Source organism: Chrysemys picta, chromosome 4 (assembly GCF_011386835.1).
Source record: "Chrysemys picta bellii isolate R12L10 chromosome 4, ASM1138683v2, whole genome shotgun sequence".
NCBI classification, from domain to species: domain Eukaryota; kingdom Metazoa; phylum Chordata; order Testudines; family Emydidae; genus Chrysemys; species Chrysemys picta.
Window position 1 is genome coordinate 72,626,682 of NC_088794.1, and position 21,455 is coordinate 72,648,136.

The 21,455-nt window shown below is 39.0% G+C and overlaps 1 protein-coding gene across 3 annotated transcripts; it reads left to right on the top strand.

The window, feature by feature from the left end:
- The first annotated feature begins 290 nt into the window (after window positions 1–290).
- Window positions 291–18,373, top strand: CCND1 (cyclin D1). 3 transcript variants are annotated; one of them, XR_010600578.1, is made up of 6 exons: window positions 291–713; window positions 2,296–2,511; window positions 3,359–3,518; window positions 4,014–4,248; window positions 9,150–9,298; window positions 15,025–16,695. XR_010600578.1 is itself a non-coding variant. In XM_005278729.5 (5 exons), exons 1-5 carry the CDS (start codon window positions 516–518, stop codon window positions 15,178–15,180), a joined length of 879 nt encoding a protein of 292 aa, XP_005278786.1. In that variant the 5' UTR covers window positions 301–515; the 3' UTR covers window positions 15,181–18,373. The 3 variants fall into 3 exon arrangements, 1 of the variants encoding a protein (XP_005278786.1); XR_010600579.1 differs by having other exon boundaries at window positions 325–713; window positions 4,014–4,204; XM_005278729.5 differs by lacking the exon at window positions 4,014–4,248 and having other exon boundaries at window positions 301–713; window positions 15,025–18,373.
- Window positions 18,374–21,455: the final 3,082 nt, after the last annotated feature.

Below are 21,455 nucleotides of genomic sequence, written 5' to 3' on the forward strand. Positions count from 1 at the left end.
AATAATAAATAAGTTTCCCTGTATTTATATCCATGCCTGACTGTGTGTGGCCTAGTCCCATTCATCATTTAGCTCCCACTGCAAAACTCTCTCCATTTTGCAAAATTATGCATGATACATTGAAGAGACAATTTGGGTTTCCCCCACCTCTCTGCCTCCCTTGAAGAAAGCAAGCCCTTGTCTCATTTGCATTAAACCCCTGCTTCTGTATAAGGGGAAGGACTTAAAGCCTATGGGATGGCTTTAGGGCTCTGCCCCTTGCTTTTGGCTTCTCTCTCACTCTCTTTCTCATTCTCTCTTGTGCTTTGATCTCTGCTTAACAACAGTAACGTCACAGCGACTATACAGGAGAGTTTTGTTGGAAGTTAGAAAGTTTTGCAGCCTCCAGAGGGCTGTAGCGGCAGTAGCAGCAAGCAGCATCCAAGGGACTCCTGGAAGGGGAAGAGAGAGAGAGAGAGAGAGAGAGAGACTGAGTCAGTCCTTTAGAAAACTGACTTTAGAAGAAGGAGACAGACATGGAACATCAGCTGCTGTGTTGTGAAGTGGAAACCATCAGAAGAGCCTATCTAGATGCCAACCTACTAAATGACAGGGTTCTGCAGACAATGCTGAAGGCAGAGGAGACCTGCTCGCCCTCTGTGTCCTACTTCAAGTGCGTGCAGAAGGAAATCTTGCCATATATGAGGAAAATAGTTGCCACTTGGATGCTGGAGGTTTGTATGTTTCCGAGATTTCTTTGCAAGCTTCTGCATTAATGAATAAACCCTGAATGACTCCCCCATTCCAGCCCCAGCTCTCTCTCCCCCCCCCCCCCCAAAAAAACCCTCCTTCAGTACAGGACATATTGCTACCGATATATATTGACAGTCAAGAGTGTGATGACTTTTATCCCCTTATCGTTTATTTACTTCTTAACAATGAGGTGTCTTCGATAGAGGGAAAGGAAACTCCACACCCCCATCTCTAAAGAAAATAAATTCTGGGGGTCTCCCTTGAACCTTTTAGAATGAACTCACTGCCAGAGAAAACAAGGTTTGAAAGCCCCACTTGGAAAAAGCCCCCTTAAGAGTCCTTCTCTGGGATCCCAGATGAGCACAGCAACTTCCCAGGCACCCCAACGCCCCACTCTTGTCTTCGGGCTGCAGTTAAATCTTGCCAGTTATTTTATTGGGATTTTATTTTAAATTAATATCCATGTACACGTATGCAAGTGCTGCCCGTGCCAGTATTATGCGCCATCTTTGTTCTTTTATTGCAAAGCAAAAGTGTTTATTAATAATTAGAAAATTAGCAAGTCCCCAGGAGTAAGCCAAGGAGGGCAAGGGGTGCTCCAGAAACGGGGGTCCCTGCTGGGGCTGTGGACAGGAGGATCGGCTGTTGGGCTCTGTCATTTCTTGGGGAAATGCAGGGTGAAAGTTTCTTTGTTCAGAGCAGAGAGCGAGCTGTGGTCACCCCTCAAAGACATGCTTGTGCTGCAGAAACTTTCAGCAAGGTCGCATGGCAAAATCCAGTTCAAATGCCCCACTCTCCTGGCAGGACATGTTTCAGGGCATTCCCAGCAGGAGCTAGGGAGCCGGGGCTACATTTTCATGCCTTTTCCGAAGCCCTGGGCGCCTGCGATCTATTTTTAATTAATTTTTGAAAGCGCAGCACGTTGCCCTTGCTCTACGAAATGTCGCACGTTGCTTTTCTGAAGAGGGTGAGGGGGACCTTGTGAGTTTGATTTCGGGGTATCTCCCTGGACGCCCCCAGGTGTCTTATCAGCACGGGGATCGGTAAAGGACCCCCGCCGGGTCGTTTTCAGCCCTTTTTGGAGCTTCGGCTGATTTTTTAAATATTTTTAAATATTTTTTGAAAAGATGACGTCTGGGGAAATGGGGCTGGTGCTGCTGCTGCTCCGGACGCCACCTTTGTGTCTCGACCAAAGCAGAGAATCGGCAGCACCCTGGCAAATAAGAACAAAAACCTGGGATCCCAGCTCTGTCCCCGCATCATTTTGCAATTTATTTGCCTTTTTTAAAGCGGCAACCGATCTGTGAGAATCCAGATTTCCCCTTTTTGCCAAAGCTCGGCTGCGGATTTCTAACGCCACATTTCCCTACTTTCTCCGTTTGCGACTTTCTCTTTCAGTTTCTTTTAAGTCTTTTCTCCACTCTTTGGGGGGAAATTTATTTCTCCCCCGTCACCCCCATACTCTGCCTTGCCCTTCAAGCTTTGGTTGGGGGGAGGAGGCATGACTAGATTTAATAGTTGCTACAATTATTATTCGTTTCAACGAGCTCTCTCCTTTTCCAGGTTTGCGAGGAGCAGAAATGTGAAGAGGAAGTTTTCCCCTTGGCTATGAATTATTTGGACAGATTTTTGTCGTTTGAACCCCTCAAGAAAAACCGATTGCAACTTCTGGGAGCTACCTGCATGTTTGTGGCTTCAAAAATGAAGGAAACTATTCCTCTAACCGCAGAAAAACTGTGCATTTACACCGATAACTCCATTAGACCCGACGAATTACTGGTAATTTCATGTTTAGTTCATCTGGAAAAAGCAAGATCAGGAGAGAGGAAAATAAATAAAAACCCCGACAGAGAAAATCGCAAGGCTCCTTCTTCAGATCTGCCCAGTGTGGCCCCCTACTTCACACTGAATAATTATGCGCAATTCACCCCGTAGAATTATTGCTCGTTCACCTCCAGCTCCCAGGCTAACTCCATTACTGCACATGGGAGCAAGAGATGTAACTTACACGGCTATCTCAGAGTGTGGATCTGCCCCCACCCCCACCCCCTCAGCTCCAGTAAGATGGCATGAAGGGTTTCACGCGCTTCTTAGCCAGCGAAAGTTGGGCTTGTGAAAACTCTCAGCGATTGCAGACTAAACGATACAGTAGATTATTCGAATGAAAAAACCCTAATATACTCATTATTACCTCACCCTAAGAGAAAGTACAGTACAATGGGTAAAAAGTGGGTGGCTGGCGCCCTCATGCGTTTCTAATGTGCAGTTCAGCAACTTGACTGGTTAATGGAGTGCTTCATTTCAGGGCTGCTGGGTGAGGATAGTCTTGCAGTAGTTTCATGCATAAAGGCAACCTCACCTTGGTACGCTCCTGCTAATAATCCTCCTTAACAGCATCACAGCACCACTGGTGAGGAAGTGTAGTATTTTAGTCATCAGTCTCCCTATCATGCAGAAGTCAGTGCATCAAAAAGATGCCAGTACATTAAGATTCCAGAATACAGTAAAACAGATGAAATTCACCTTAACTACTTCAGAAGCAATTGCTACATTTCAAAGCTATTTATAAGCAGAGCCTCTAACTGTTTTCCTTCTTTTTCCCCTTTCCTCCTTTTTGTTTTTGTAGCAAATGGAGCTGTTTCTGGTGAATAAGCTGAAATGGAATCTGGCCGCAATGACCCCTCATGATTTCATTGAACATTTCCTTACTAAAATGCCTGTGGCTGAGGACACCAAGCAAATCATCCGTAAACATGCCCAGACTTTTGTGGCTCTGTGCGCTACAGGTATGCCCTGCACACTAAAATGGCGTGTTGTTCCCCTAACCCAACATGCACACCCACCCTTATCCCCAATTCCTAAGACTTCCCGTAGCGTTACCATACATCAAGTTCACAGAACTCAGTGCAGATAATTTAAGCACTGATTGTTGTCCCCTGTTGTTTGCAGAAGGTGGATTACTTTGCAGAAGGTAAGTTTCTAAGAAGTTGCCTCTCTTCTGAGTTTAACATAAAGTAAATGCATAAAACTCTTCATGGAAAGTGATTACATAAAAATATCTCAAAGAATGGCTAGCTCCTTCTCCAGTGTATATCGAGGCCTATGCAGGCCTGTCAAAGAATCTCTGGCCTGGAGGCAGACTCCCTCACTGTGGATTCATTTTAAGGCAGTTTTGAAAGTTGTTAGGAGGAAGAATTTGTATGTGGTTAGTTCTGTATTGCACATCACTGGCATGTTTAAAATCTCCCTCATTCAAGTTTCCCCTTTTCCCATGCTGGTAGATGGTGGATTGCAGAAGGGGCACATGGCGTGGACGCTTTTCTGGCACGGGGCTGAATCTGCTGTCCACACCCAGCTGGCCACGTGCTTTGCTGGAGGCATGTGCAGGGGCGGACTGCAGAGGAGCCAGAGACACTGACTGTTCCCCGGGCCAGGTTTCCAGAGGCCTGATCTTTGGTTTCAAGGGCACTGTGTGTGTGTTTGTGCTAATTCCCGGAAACCCCACGTGCACAAATGGTGTGCAGGCGTGCATGCATTTTATCCTTTGAATCATAATAAGAATAAGATGGGGAGCAAGGGATCAGAAGAGCAACACTGCCTTTATGATCTCCTCCAGATACCACTGTTCTCATGGGAAAGAGTGGAGGGGCTGGCAGGACAAAGGTGGTTTTTAAAGGATTGATCACTTTTTCTTAAAATCTACTTCATGTGATTCCCTTCAGTGTGGCACGAGAAACCCAAATGTGGCAAAAGAATAAGGAATCAAAGGCAGTCAAAGCAAATGTTCCTTTGAAGGGAAGCATCACATAAGCATCACATAAAGATGAATGTCAAGGATCATGTTGACACTAATAAAAACTCACTGGAAATGAGTAATATTGTCTTTATGAATATGAATATTCATATCCAGTAACAGTTAAGTGAAAGGAGAGGTCATGCCTGCATGACACGGAGTCGTTCAGTCTGAAGAAAAGGTCTCTGTTAGTTGTATCTGGACTCCTCATTGTTTTTGTGGATACAGACTAACACGGCTACCCCTCTTGTCTCTCTGTACTTGAAAGTTTAGGGTGTATTTAAAGCCAAAGAGCAAATTAATCTGTGATGTAAATTAGTGTTCAGTGGTATTACACAAGGAATGGATTTGGTCAAAAGATCCAAGAAAAAAAATAAGCATTAAAAAAAATAAAAATAATTTATTGGTCTCACATAGTAACTCCCACTGAAGTGTCTGGCCTGGAGATACAGCCATAGAATCGCTGACGATAAATATAGACATTATTGGTAGGGTTCAGCCTTGCCTTTATCGTAGGCCTAAGTACAGAATGCAGGCAGCTCACAAGTTTGATTGACTCAGTGCATTGCTCCTAATATGTGAGTACTACAACCTCTCCAAACAGCTTTTAAAGGATTTGAAACATTTGTGGAAAATCAAATGTTTTCTCCTAGACAGAGATTCAAGCAGAACAATGAGATTGCAGTGAATTCTAATGTGTGATTGCCTGGTCTGAAGCCACCTAAGTTGTTAGTTGTATCTGGTGTTTCTTTATAGCTATCCAGTCTCCCCTTTGGATATAGGGATGTTTAATCTAGGTGGTTGTGCTGGCAGTGATAGTGATGAAAACAAGAGTAGTTCAAAGGTTGAAGCCTTGCTAGGAGTCCAGTACTTTGATCTACTGTCAGTGTTGTTATGGTTCTTTTAGAAAGCACATCCAGAGTCTATATTTAACACTATGCTCCTCACCGGATGGGTAGTTGGAAAATGGATCAGCGAATGTGACCCACGTTCAGAGAATTTTACTTAGCTTTTAAAAATAGCATGGAGGTCATCAAGATTATGGGACTTATTCAGCACTCCATTGAAGTCACTGGGAATATTACCTGAGTAAGTAGTGTTGAACAGAGCTGTTTGATCAGCTTTAGATTTTTATTTCATTTTTGGATGCCCAGATTTTTTTGTCTCTCTTCTGATGACTCCCTTGTTGGCTAGTGATGCCCAGACAAAATGAAGAACATGTGGCATCAGCAGCATCTGACCTTCACTTTTTGCACTTTTTGATGTGTGATATTTTTTTCTGGCCAGCCCTAATCTAGGTGGATTGCAAACCTGTTGTAATTCCCTGAATACCTTGTGGGCCTGATCCAGAGCCCATGGAAGCCACTGGGAAATTGACTCCAGTGACCTTTGGGTCAGGCCTTGTGTGAGCACTACTTGAAATACAAGGTGAAGGCAGGTGAAGTGTTCGAAGATGTGTATGTGTATTTGCTCCTGGTAGAAAAGATTACATAGAAAGGTGATGTTGAGTGGAATTCCCTTTATGCTCCCTCCTCAATTGTCTGCCTAATAGAAGGGGATTTGTTTTGTTTTTTAAATATACTTTCACCAAAGGATGCCTTTTTGCTGTGTTAGGTTAGAGAAGGAAATAAAAAATTACCAGGGGTTGTTTGAAGTTAACACATAATTGATCTTAATGAATGGGACTTTGGCTTGGCCAAGCAAGGCAGGGATAACTCAAAAGGAAACAGGCCTTTTTTTGGCCCAAGTTAAGACTGGAGTTAAGGAAAAACTCCAGCTCTATACAAGCAAAACAATGAAAAGGAACAAATATTGGGAGCTTCAGCGTTTCATTGTGGCCCTCTGGTTATCTAAACATACCAGGCCCCTTTATGTTATTATTATTGTTCTTCTCTCCTCTCTTTCCTCCTCCCTGGTGGAGAGACAAAAAAAAGACTTCCCTTTGAAACAACTTTGCTACAATTCTTCTATTCTCTGGCCTTTATAAAATTGGGAGACTCAAGGTATGTGACCAGTTGGAACCTGTTGCATCTTGCAGCAAGTGATTTATGTTCACAGTTTTGATTTGCCTCAATGAAAAGATTTTCATTCATAGCCCCCAGCTCTCCAGACGGATGGAATTGCTGCTCCATTTAAAAAGGAAAAGGGGTGACTCGCCTTGTTAGGAATTTTTTTTAAAGCACTGCAGCGCCTAGATGCCTGCTTTGTCCTCCCTTCAGGGTGGCTGGCATTCTTCTCTCTCCTCCCCCTCCTCTCTCTCTCTCTCTCTCTCTCTCTCTCTCTCTCTCATTCTCCCTCTCTCTCTTTTTAACAACGCTGAAGTTGTTTATTCTTTTTGGATGAAGTCTCAGATAGGCTACTGGGGATGTGTGCTTCAATTGATGGGGCCCCCTTCCCCATTGTGGCTGTGTCAGGTCTAATTCATCTCACCGAAGCCCCCTTGTTCCTGAGCGCTCAATAGCGCAAGATGAGGCGATGGAGGCTGACAATGATGCCACACTCTTCACTTGGGGGCATCCAATTACAGGCCAGAGGGGCCCCCTGATTAATATGCTGAAATTAGTGGCCTCTGCCACAAATAATTCCTTGTTGAGTTGCAACAAAAAGACAGTCCATGCTGCTTGTCTGGAGCGGTTATGGGGACAGACACAAACTGGTCATTTAAACTTCATTATTACTTTTCCACCTTGGACATACTAAGGGTGTGACTGTGAATTCATGTTCTTGTTTATTGCCCCCTTTAAAAGAAAAAAGCAAATAGGAATCCCAAACTTGCTACTGTCTGAATGGACTCATTAAACTTATACAATTTTGGCCATTTTTTGGGATGATAATTATGCAGAAACTAATAAACACTGGAGCTAATTCACTGTGACTGTGTATGTATATACAACTAAATTTTGGTGAATCAAATCTTCAGACCTGTTTAAACCAACAGAAGCCTCTCATTTTTAAGTATACCTAAGAAAACACACTAGTGATTTGTTTGAGTGAACGGATCAGATACTATCTCTGGGATGCATTTATTGGCAATGGTCAAACTAAATCTATTTAGATATCTTTTGGGAAAGAGTTGGGGAGAGGTGGGGGAGTGAAGAGGTAAGTTAGACCTATTTCAGATCTGTCAAGATGTGACATGAGTTTAGATACAGATTGGCTTTTAGCTGGCAACATAGCACATAACAAACCCTTCCATACTTAATCACATCAATTTAATTTTGAAGGCACTTTCAATTTCATAGAGCACTGGGCAAATTTCCCTTTGAAAGGTGGGTATGGGACAGGTCGGGGTACAGATGGAGTGGCAGAGATATAAACCCCAAACTGTAGCTATAATACCTACAACAATAGGTGATTAGTATATACAGAGAGAGCATCCTGATGCTTTTACTGTTAAAGCCTTTACACAAAAGATATTAAATCATAAAGGAGATGAATGATTTAATATTTAAACTGTTTCGTAGAGCCTCCCCGGCTTAGCTTTTTCATGTCTTTGATTTAATTCAAAGGTTTGACAGATGGTTTATGTTTATACAGCAAGGGAGAAGTTGTACATTGTACATTTAATAATAGGTGAAGGAATGTATCTCAAGTTATTGTATATAAGGTATCATTTCCCTTTTCTCCCCTAAAAAGTTAGACATTTACTAGTACCACATTTCTTTTCCTCCCAATACTTGGTCTAGGGTGCACTTTGCCATGAATCAAAAATCAAACACATTCCTGTATAGCAGAAAGAGCATTAAAATGTGGATTATTGCCCTTATTAAAAAAAAAGGGGGGGGGGGTGGGAATAACATTCTAATGGCAGAGATAGGCCCCTCAAGGAATCATGGGAGTGGCTTTGTAGAGAGACCTACAGCAATGCAGTCTGGAAGGGGGCCCAGCCTCTTGTCAGCATGGTGTCACATCAGAATGTAACTGATTGTCCGCCAATTCTTGGGACCCCCGTCACTTAGTTATGCCACATTTACATTAAATCCCTGTTGCCAGGATGGATGGCAGTGACTGACAAGAGACTAGGTTGAGACAAAGCATTTTTAAGATGAAACCTTAATTTAAATATGGAATATTCACCTCCTAACAGGTTTAAGTGGTCTCAATCTCTTTTGTTTTTGCTTTTGTTTTATATTAAAGTTATACATTTCTCTCTAACATAATTTTAAAGGTTTATGTTTTAAATGGTATATGATTCAGAGACTGCTAACATCACATAATGCACCTGATCTTGCAAGTGCTTTAAAATGTGAATAGCTTTACTCGTGTGAGTAATCCCATTGATTTAAATGGGACTACTCACAGGAGTAAAGTATATTTATAAGTTTTTGCAGGATTAGGGCCCTAATATCCTAAAAATCCCTCAAAGGAATTATTAGCCTTTCAGGCCTTTCTCTAAAAAGGGTTTCTCACTCAGGTAAAGTTATTCATGTGCATAAGTGCTTGTGGGATTGGGCCCTATAATTGCCTATATTGTTAAATGACATTAGGAGGAATCTTTGTTTACATTCCTACAGCCTCTTAAGACTTATTATCTGGCAATCATATCTAACTCTTAGGCGTGACAGAAGCAAGCTCATCCTAAATAAATCAATTCTCTTTTTTCCCCGCTTCTCTCTTTAAACAGATGTTAAGTTTATTTCAAACCCACCTTCCATGATCGCAGCTGGGAGTGTGGTAGCAGCTGTGCAAGGCCTTCACCTGGGAAACACTAACACTTTCCTCTCCTATCAATGTCTCACACATTTCCTATCACAAGTTATCAAATGTGACCCGGTAAGTGATTCTTTCAATCTCTCTATCTTAGAGTTTTTTGAGTGTCTCACTGTAGTGTATGATTTGACAGTAAACGCTGATCAAAGTACAACTTGGATGTGGTTTTTCAAATGTATTCTCTTTTGTTTTTCCCAGTGACTATTAGTCATCGTTATATACATTAAAAATCAGAGATTACGGTACTGCAGTTCATTGATATGAATACCATGGCCAGTTCTAATGTTGTTAAGACAGACATATCAACAAAGCAAAGGAAACTCTTAAATTGGTTTAGGACAATTTCTGAGGCTGTATTCGGTTTGCAGATTATTAAACCAGCAGCCTATGTAGAACAAAAACCTTTAAAATAAGACAAGGAAATAGTTACTAAGATTGCAATAAATAGACTTCATGGTATCTCTAACCTTATCTCCGACCACTCTTGAGACCCTTTATTGTGCCAAGTGGTGTGAAATGCTTTTTTTAAGGGGGTTCTAATTATCTAATTTGGTTTATTACGTGCTAGACCTGCACAGTAGCTGGTATTGAATTCCCTTTTGGAACAAATGTTTGTCCCACGACTTTCTGACAAGGTAGATGGTCCTCACAGAACTCTCATTTTGCCCTGCAGCTTCCAGGAGATGCACATCAGTAACTAGTGAGCAATAAACCTTTCATGAGTGAATGGGCCAGGAAGGGAGCCTACAAGGAAGACCTAAAGTCAATGATCCATGTCATAATGGTGTGTGAAGTTGGGGCAGAGTTTAGCTTTGTTTTGTAACAATGTGGAAGACCAATAAATAGATGCTTTAAAAAGGTTCTTGTGAGGTCTCCAAGCTCTGGACAATGACTCAAATAAAGACAACCCTGTGGTTTGCAATAGAATCTTTGAGATGCTGTAAAACCCTTCATTTTATGTATTCATAAACTGAAGGTATATAATTCTTCTAACAACCAAACAACTCACACCCAAGTTAATATAAGGAGCTATGATATGTAGAATGTTAATGATTGTTAGCAAATCGTGAAAGCATTGTAATGATTAGTTCCCATATAAGGGAATATTTTTGTGATATTTTGATAGAATTTAGGAGATGCCAACATAGACAAATACTTCACTGCTGCTTATTATCTGCCCATCCTAACTATTTCAAGATACCATACCACACAGTTCAGCAAATTATTTTTGCCCTTAGTATTACTAGAAGCAGAATTTAGTAGTACTGATTCACTGCTGAAATGTTAAATACTCTTAAGTACTACAGATGCTTTAAGTATCCCACTGCTGAAGTGGTATTTACCTGTAATACTCTGGCTTATTTGTTAGGACCATGCAGGTGCTTAAGTGTATGCTTGAACTCTATCCAATTCAAGAAATTTGAATCAGGAACTTAGGAAGAAGCAAGGGACCTGCTATCAACACCGATAGTGAATGTCTGATTTAAAAGAAAATATTATTTACAATTTTTGATATATAACCTGAATTAGATTCTATCACATCGCAGAACTCTATATCATGTAGAACTGCAACGTGTCCTTACATGATTTGACTTGGTCAATGTCAGAGCTCTTTGAAACAGGAAAGTACTTTTAATTAGAAGTAAAAGCACTTTGGGCACTGAGTTTTATTATTCATAAATAGTCTGAAGGCCACAGTCTGTATGAACTGAACTTAAAAGGAAGATCTTTAAGGTGAGTGGGAGGGAAACTTTTTTGATAATTATGTTTAATAATTATGTAAAATAACTAGATATTAAGATTTTTACATAGTTTGCTAGATAAAATAAGAAATAGCATAATGTTATATGTAAAAAATTTTAAGGAACCTCAGAAAGGAAAGATCACCTAAATCTTTGTTGTTTCTTTCTTTGTCTTCTGTATTAACATGATTTCTTTTCCCATGTTTATAAAAAAGGTGAAATATCCTCTACTATAATTATTCTGTGAATTTGACAATTACTTGATTTTCTACAAAAAGGGATCTCTGACCTTAGAGCTTACTACACATTTTTAATGAAACAAATTAACTTAACTGATGGATCAAACACTAATCCTGATCTTTGGGTTGCTGATCCACAAGTGATGGCACATATTGCCATACATTTAATATCATGTGGATTCGATTGTTTTGAAGTATCTATTAGACTGATGCATTTTGACAAAATGGTTAACACTTTTCCTGATTGTTTGCTAGCTGGAGCAGATGGTCTGTTGGATTTCAGTTTTCATACTGATAGTTTTTACCTTAGTCTCAAGAAAGTTGAGTCTAAAGTAAAATGAATATCACCTGATTGAAATTCTTTTATGGTTCATGTTTATGTTGGTAGGAGTCCAGTTTCCCATTTTGCCTTTGATCAGTGGTAATTAGAAGTCAGATAATCACAATTAGAAGTCTTGGGCTGTCTTCCATCATTCTATTCCTGACCCCATCATCCAAATGGACTGAATTTTGCCTGACATTCATTTCCAGGCCAGAAATTTGCTAAACTAGATTAGATTGGGTTTCCATGCTGTCTTTTAATACACTGGAATTTGCTTCTCTTGCCTTCCCACACCAGAGACACCTTCAAACATGTGTCTTTTATTCTTAATGAGACAGGCAATAACAAAGGATTTCCAAATAGATTTTGTTGTTGTTTGTTTCCTTTAGATCTGACCTTAAGTCTTATGCTGGACTGAATTTCAATCTGATCATGTCTACTGTGTTTGTTAAATAAAGGTATTTGACCACGTCAGTAAGCTAGTAGACCTTTTTTTTTTTTTTTTTTTTACTGAGAAGCTTAATTAATCCAGGAAGGGCTTATGACCTTGAACAAACTGTGGGCATTGAAAATTTGGGTAGTGAAGCAGAAAAGTTGTTGGGAGAAGTTATCAGACTAACACACAAGTTTGTATTTGCTCCCAGTATTCAGAAGCTGTGAGTAAAATGGAAAAACAAAATTTAAGTATAATACTGGGAATCAGTAATGTTATGCTAGTGATGAAAATGTACGCAGTAAGTTTTCTTTTGTATGTAGCATTTTTGAGAAATTTAATATTCTTGCAGAGAAGCTGTTCATTTAATATCTATGTGAAAAAATAATTTGAACAAAAACATAAAACATTTCAAACATCACATTGTTCATTAAATTGCAATTTAGCAGACAGCCCGTTTACAGTAAGCTGTAAAGATTGTATGTTATTTAACAACATACAATCAGAACTCAATCCACTCCTGCAGTCTCAGAGTGAAGATTTTTATCAGTACCCAAAAGGAAAAGAATAATCATTTATAGAAACCCCTCCTGAACTGTTTACACAATATATTCATTGCTTGTTCAATTTTATGAGTAAAACTAGTTCATATTTCAGTTTTCAGAGTCAAACATGTATGTGAGAGTGTTTCCAACAAAACAGAGCCAGTGTTGGAATTGCTCTGAAACAACTGTGCATTAGCTTTCAATGAGAAACTTGCCACCTAGTTATGGCTGAGTCAACCTGAAAGTGCCTGAACTTTTTGGAAGTGAAAAAGAAACTGTGTTTACTTATTATTTCTATATATCTCTTTATGTGTGTCATGGCATGCATGCTATCAGGAGTTAAAATGGGTGTCCTGTGGGATCTGAAGTCAGAAATGATCTGTCATATCTTGGGGAGTCTTGTTAGAGATCTCACTGGGAAGGCCAGAGGTATGTAGGAGTCAAAGGCATGATGACTTTAGGATATGAGGCGTTTCTTTTTGTCATTTAAAATACTGTGTGTCTCTGTCAAGAGGAAATATTACACTAGGGTTTAAACCAGAAAAGGTCATAGGTTATGTGTTTTCAGTGAGCTGTAACTGATGGTCTGATCTGCTTAGAGGTAGGATTAACCTCCCCCTGTCTCAGAAAGGACTTGCAGAGAATTGTTTGCTTGGGTTTCTAATCTTATTTTACCCCAAATGCCATGTGCCCTTATTGGTGGCAGAGAAGGTTCTTGTGGTAGTGGAATCAGTGAAAAGCTGGTAGATCACACAAGAAGCTTCTGAATGAAGGCAGAATTGAAACTGGGAGATAAAGAAAACAGCAGGCAGGTCACCCTCTCAGGAAAACAACATTCATTCTCAGTCATGCACATCCTAACACTTTTGACAGCAATTTATCATGGAAGACTGGGTTCACCGCAAGGGCTAACGCATGTCATAGGTTAAATCAGAAGAGGCAATACTAAAAGAAAACTTCAAAGTCCTTAATACACAAAGTTAAATATGTTGAGAAAAGCTCACAATGTTTGTTATAAATATATGAGTAAACAATGTGCCAGAGGAATTTTGGGAATATGCTGTGTGATTGTTTTGCTTGTTTAAGGCACTCCAGGTCTATGCCCATGCAATGGGCGTCCATGGCACTAAAGAATATCTAGTCCTGCATTTGCAGGAAGATAGACTGGATGATTGTACAGCTCTTTTCCATCTCTAATTTCTGTGATTTTGTGAATAAATAGATTTTGGATGCTAGATGTGCTGATTCTAACTGTACACTTAGATGCTCGGGGGGGTTCTTTTACCCATATGAAGTTTGAACCTGTGAGGTGCTTTGTGGTCTTAATTCCCATTGAAGTCAATGTGAGTGGAAAGTGCTCAGCACCTTCCTGGAGACATGAGACACTCAGCACTTAGCAGGATCAAGCAAATATTGAGCCATGAGTCACAGAGAGATTTGTCTCACTCTTAGTTGGTCTCTCTGTCTGTGACGGTGAGTGCAGTGGCAAGCTAAAAGGTTGGCAACGTTTTCTAAATCATTGCCACGAGGTTACTGGCTGTTTGATGGTAGGTTGTGAAAGACCTGCATTCAGCAGAAAATCATCCATTTTGGTCTTTTGGAATGCTGCATTTTTTGTTTAGATGTTTGCAGAGTTAGTAATCAATTAGCTAACGTGATCAGGCCATTGCTGAATATAATCAGAATATTAGTCATTAATACTTTGTATTTATATAGCACCTTTAATCTGAAAAGCTCTTCTTAAAATTTTTTTAGCCATTCCTTAGCTGGGAAGCCATTGTTTATGAAATGGCCTATATCACTTCTACTGGATTGTAGTACCAAGGCATTTTTGTTGTAAAGATAGAAATTACATAGCACCACAGTCTTGGGCCTAATTCTTGATCTTACTCCAGTTTTATGCTCAGTAACTGCACTGACTGCAAAATAGTAACTCCTGATTCACACTGCTATGAGATCAGAATGAGGCTATTCGAATTTTTCCAAAAACACGGTGCATGAAACTCTCATACTCATGAAAGATGCCCAATCGACAGCCTTGGAGACAGAGCCCTCTGTTCATCTACAGAACACTTACAGTACAGGCAGAAGTATCATAGGCTTCAACACATTGTCCCATCAATGTGCCTTTAGGGATGGAGGCATCATTAAACTATAATGTCACCACTGGTAGTCTCCATGGCCCATTCAGTCATTGGCTTCTTTCTGAGACAGACAACATTGGGCCAGTTAAGGTTAGCTGTGGTAGCAATTTGTTGAGATGCACACTTATCCCACTGGGAGATGAACTGAGACTACACTCTCATTTGACATAATCCTCTAAATACCAGATGGCAAAAACCTGTAGCCCAGCCCCTTGAATTATCCAGTCTTCATCTCTCTCTCTTCCCTCCCCCCTATATAAATGGTGTTACATTTTTATTTGCCTTCAACAAAAATAGTATTAGGCACATGGTTTTATATATTTTCTAAAGGTTTATGTTCCCCCTCCCCTTTAATCTTCTCTAGGATTGTTTACGAGCTTGCCAAGAACAGATTGAATCCCTCCTCGAATCCAGTCTACGCCAGGCACAGCAACACAACATATCTTCAGAAACAAAGACTGTTGAGGATGAAGCAGACCTTTCCTGCACACCCACTGATGTGCGAGACGTGAACATTTAAGAGGACTTCTACAAATCGGTTTGTTTGGCAATGAGAGCAGACAAAGAAAGGGCATCTGAGAAGGAATCAGCATCAGGATCTCTCCCCCAGAAACCCTTTTCTCCAGGACATTTTTATACCAGAAGGGAAAGCTTCACTCTTGTTATTTTTTTCCTTGCTCTTTCTCCCTTCCATCTGTGACTTCAAACAAACAAAAAATACCCCAAAACTGTCTTAAAAAAAAAAGAAAAATAATATTTGCATGAACCTAAGGGGTTTGTGCTACAAAAAATAGAGGATTTTATACAATAATAATCAACTAGTTTTTATGTTAAAGTGTTCTTGTCTGTATGTTGTAAAAATAGACATTAACACACAAAATGTCTCCAGGGGAGGTATTAGATTTGATTTCTTACATATAAAACAAACAAAACCAACCAACGAACCATTTTTAAAGTAGAAGAGGGTTTTTTTAATAGAAAATGACATATTCTTTTTGTTTTTTTCCTATAAAAAGCATAGCTTTAACGCAGTTCTAGGCTTTTCTGTATCTTGCTTGCTTATGCATTTAGTCACTTTATAATTCATCTGTAAATGTTTATTTTATTTTCTTAGGTTTTTATCCTCTTCACCTTATAAATGGTTAACGTAACCCATAAGTTAGTGTATTTTAGTATACAGCATTATTATATGTTAATCTTTTGTACCTGTGGATTGCCTGTGCATAAGGCTTTTGTAGGGTTCCAGCTTAGCATTGTCGGGGAAGGGCCAATGTACTACTCATACGATACTCTATTATAAAGAGAAACCGAAATATTGACATAATATATTATATTTTTGTAATCTTCATATTTTTGTAGTTACCTGTGTATAAAATGCTGGTCTGACCCAACAGATATTCAGCCTCATTATGGTCAGGTTCAATCCACAGCCTAGTCTTTTTTTTTTTTTTTTTAAATATTCTAAAACCATTCCATTCAAAGCACTTTCAGTCCATTAGATATAGGAAATACGTTCTTTTATTGTGGGAATTTTTTTTTAAATGGAATGGTTTGGAAATATATACGTGCTTGTGCGCAAACTTTGAATTGCAAAGCAAGTGCATTTAACTATGGTGTTAGAGGAAAGGTGATTTTTTTTCGAAGGTTGTGTTCCAGTGAGAGAAATTGCATTCACAAATTGCCAGGATATCTTCCTATCCTTTTCTATAGAAAAGTTGAAGTTTAGAAATCCTTTGATGCCAACTCACGTTTGTAAATTAGGGGCCTTAAAGGTTCACGTATAGGACACATAGTTTAAGGATTGTCTCTAGATGTTTTACAACTGAAGGTTTTTAAACACTAAAATATATAATTTATAGTTAAGGCAAAAAGAATATTTATTGCAGAGGATGTTCATAAGGCCAGTATGATTTGTAAAATAACGCAATCGCCCCTTGATTTAAAAAAAAAAACCTTTCTACCCTTGATGTTGCAGTTTTAACACAGCTTATTAAGGAAAAAAAAAGACACTCTTTTCAAAAACAGTGTATTTGGCCCCTTATTAGACATTTCCAAAAACTATCTAACCATGAGAAACGCCATAGTTAAAAAAGAATAGATTTGGTGTACTTGAAAGGAGTTCTTATTCCAATATATCCCCCAGTTGTTGTTTTTTATTTAGCTACAAATAGAAAATTTGCACATCTTGGCTATGTATCTTTTTATTATTATTTTAGAAAGTAGCTGAAGGGACGTGGACATAGCTGTTGAAGTTGATGCTCGAGGAGAATGTGATGGTGAAATGTATGTGAGAAAACTGCCGCTAAGGTGTTGATTGTAAAAAAAAATTTAAAAAAGAAAAGAAAGGAAAAAAAGAAAAAAAAGGAGTGAATGCTCCATTTTTATTGAGCTGCTATGGATAAATTCCCAGCATGGTTTGAAAAAAAATTAACATTGCTTTCTGTATCTTTGTCATTGTGTTTTGCTGCTATTTTATGGATCAGTTTTTTTTGTTTTTGTTTTTTGTTGTTATACAATGTCATATACTGCCATGTTATAGGTTTTAATTTTCTCATAGAAAATTATATTATTGACATCATTTTTTGTAGATTTTTTATGTGATCAATTTTTACTTAATGTGATTATTACTGCTCTATTCCAAAAAGGTTCCTGTTTCACAATACCTCATACTTCAGTTAACCATGTTTAGACCAGGTTTTAATGTTCGTACACAGTGCCTCATAGTTCTACTGCAAACTGAAATGCATTGAACATTATTCTGAATGGGTCTCGCGATTCGCAACTAGGTTGCATTAATTTAAAAACGACAGACATTTCAGAAGATCAAGTAATGTCAGTTTTTTTGTTATGCGTTTTATAAAGCTGGATTCTTTGTCTGATCTGGGGTTTATTATCATAGTAGTTTTAAGATGTGTTATTAGCCACATTGATATATGAAAGGTGCATTATAATATAACTCTTATATGCCACTTGGTGGTGTTTCCCATCAGCTGGGACTCATCATTTGGTATGATAGGTTATCTTCTGGAACTCTAAGTATTTTGTGTGTTTAATCTGTTATAATATACTAGGGTTTTTTGTTTTGTTTTTTGTTAATTATAGCATAATGCTAATTTAAAAAAGCCTGTAAATCTCATAAATAAGCCAGCTAACAGAGTTGTATGCTGAAGAATAATCTAGCTGTTGCCTGTATGCTGCTAAACCAAAACAGAATTAGAACTCATTTTGAGGGCAAATGCAGTTAAGATCCTACATAGTGTATAAATAAAGCATTGCAATGCTACTAGCAGTCGCAGGACCCAGGAGGACTGGATACATTCTGTCCAAATTTCAGGAACATTTCTTACTGCTTACCTCATGAACACTTCTGTTTGTGGCATCTCTGTGTCTCTGAACCAAACATGATTATTGCATTAGTGGTTGTTGGTTATATGTGTTACACTGAGTGGCAGTGCATACTGCAAATTTCTTTAAATATGTATGTACTAAAAGGCCAAATCCTGATAAACAGGTTCATGTGCCAACAGAGATGTTTTATTTGTCACATTATTATAACAATCTATAGTAAGCAAGCAATTCAGATTTGTACATTTTTTTTATATCGTACTTATTGGCATCACTGGTCTGAAATGCACATTTTCACCAACAGACCTGTAACAGACAAGTTTCCAGCAAAAGAACTAAAGTCTAGAAATAAAATTTGTAAAACCCAATGCCTGAGTGCTGTGGTTTTTATTAGCTTCATGGATGTAAATTTGCAGTTTAACAGCACACAGCAGTTTTTAATCAACTGGAATCTGATGTAGTGGGCAAACCACGTGGCATTTTCTTGTGTTGACACTCCACGCTTTAAAGTTTGCAGCGTTTAAATAATTCATTCTTCAACATCTCTAGGAAGTGACAGGTATTTTGGCAATGGGTCAGTCAGCACGAATTCATAGAGATGTATATATTAAATGTCAAAGGTGGTTTTTTGTTTTTTTTTTTGGCTTAAGATTTTCTTTTATGCCTCTATCTCAACTAACCAGCTGTTTGGTAGATATTTTCAATAATAAGTAAAATAAATTAGGATTTTGATGCTACAAAATTATTTCTAGTTTTTAAGTTTACCAGGGTAATGGAAATGTCCCCTTTAGATAATGACTAGTGTGTTTCAAAGACAGTAGTGTTAGATTTTTATTTCCCACCTGTCTCCATTGTGTATTACTACTAATAATTCAAATAAAGTAGTAAGGCATAAAAGTTAAAAATACCTATTTTTGTTTGCAGAGCTTAACACTAGTAAAGGGCAATATACAAAATAGGAAAAGAATTGAACTAGGCTTGAAAAAATAACACTGGTAGATATGTGCTGGATCAATTAGTAAGTTAAGTGTGTGTGTGTGTGTGTACATCCAATGTATTGTTTATATATATGAATACCAAACTAAAGTTAGGTTGAATTATATATGATCTTTTCCCAATCTGAAGTCCCAAAGGCGAGTTCTTTTTATCCCAAATCTCTGTTTTGAAAATTGGGGAAGTTATTTCTCACTAGCTACATCAGTCAAAGGATCCAGACTAAAAGCAGACGTACATTTCCCCCCCTATCCCATCATGAAAACATCTAGAGCCTGACTCATAAGTTTCCTGGGCAACTGGCATGTGGCCAGTGTAACACCTGCCAGTTAGACTTCACAGCACACTACAGTTTTCATGCAATAACTACACCAAAACTTTTAAGAAAGTTGTCATCATCTAATCTGGTAGCTTGATTTGGTAACACTGCAGTTACCCAATGCACAGGTATCCTCATCACAAAAATTGTTACAAGTGGCACTAGTTGGTTCCCTTACTGGCTCCCCTTACAGAAGAGAGACTGAATTATGTGGTCTACACTAGCACTTTCCTCTAGAAAGGGTCCCTCCTTAAAAGGATTAAGGCATGCTGATGGGTTGGTGGGGGGACATTTGCATGATGGAAGAAGAGAAGACCTAAGCTAAATTCAGAATGAGTTTAAATAGGTCTGAAAGAGTCTAAACTAATGGTGGTCAAACAGTACCTATTATTTTTCACAGGATTTTTTTTTATCCTAGCTTAATTTACACCACTCACATTCTCACTACTTAGAAAGTAAGATACTAAGTACATCTTAGTCTCCCTTACACACATCAGCAAGTGGGTGTAAATGGATCGAGGTGTCTAGCTGAGTGGGAAGGAGTTAATTTATAGCACCTTCTATATTGAATCTGAATTTGGTTTAATATCTGTCAATCTACACTTAAATGCACAGACACTATTAAAAAGCACCTATTATTGTTAAACAGCAACTATCAAAGTTAAACATTTTTAAAATTGCAGGACCAGATAACTTGCACCCAAGAGTATTAAAAGAATTGGCCAAGAAGCTCTCCGAACCATTAATGTTGGTTTTTAACAGATCTTGGAACACCAGGGAAGTTCTAGATGACAGGAAAAAAACTCATGCCACAAAAGGAGTAAATGAGTAACTATAGGCTGATTAGTCTGACATCAAACCCTGGCAAAAATCATGGAAAGGAAGGTCTGGGATACAATGAGTAAAGAACAAAAGGACTGCAGTGTAATTAATGCCAATCACTGGTTTATGGAAAGTAGATTTTGTCAGACAAACGTCGTATCATTTTTTTGATTAGATCACAAGTCTGGTTAATAAAGCTGATCACGTTGACATAATATACTTAGATTCTTGTAAAGTATTTGACCTAGTCACCAATGACATTTTGATAAAAATAAATAGTGCTATCCAAAATCAACGTAACACATATTAAAGGATTAAAAAACAAATGGGCTTGATGCAGGAATTACTGGGTGAGGTTCTTTGGCCTGTCCTGTATGGGAGGTCAGATAAGATGATCATAATGATCCCTTCTGCCTTTAAAATCTATTGAATCTATGAACTCTCCCCCATGAAAACCTAGGCTCAAATCGTTGGCCCTATTAAGATCATTTTACATTGGCAGTAGCACAAACTGACTGTAAAGCTGTACTAATTGTAAAGATGTGTCTCCCCTGGTGGTGGGAATGTGTCCAAGTGGGATGATGAGGTGCTCCTTTGATCCATGGTCAGGAAATGACCACAGGGGACTGTTCTACCCAGCACAAGTCAGAGTAGCCCAGTGACTGTTCTAGGTTGTGTCGAAAGCCAGTTCAGTCCTCAGGTTCACCTGAAGATTATATCCTTAATTTTCCCCTCAACCTTAAAGCTCAATGTGCATTATAGGCCTGATTCTGCACCATCAAACTCAATGGGAGTTTTGTCATTGAGTTCAATGGGAGCAGGAGCAGGTCCCACTGTCATGACCCATGCTTCTCATACCCAGATCTGCAGAGTTCCTGGGGGTCATCATACTCCAACCTTCCTTGCTGGCATCACCTAGAACTGGGACTCCTTGAAACCCAGCTTAGATAGGAGTCTCCATCTTGGGGCCCTGATTGGTGGAACACCGAACTGCTCTCCCTACTTAAACCAGAAGAAGGAACATGAAGTCTGTAAAACTGGACTCACCATGCTTTGGACTGCTAACCCAGTGCAACTTGCTCTTGTCTCTTGGTTCTGATCTCCTGGTTCCTGGGATCAGACTCGTGGTTCCTGATCTCTTGCTCGTCTCCTCATCCTGGTTTCTTGACCTGGCCTGATTCCTGGTATCTGTCTCACGGTTCCTAATCTCAGCTCTTGACCCTCTGGTTCTGAATTCTGACTGGTTTACGGACCTTGCACTAACCACTAGACCGGGCTATATATGTCCCAGTCCTGACAGTTTGTATGGACCATAG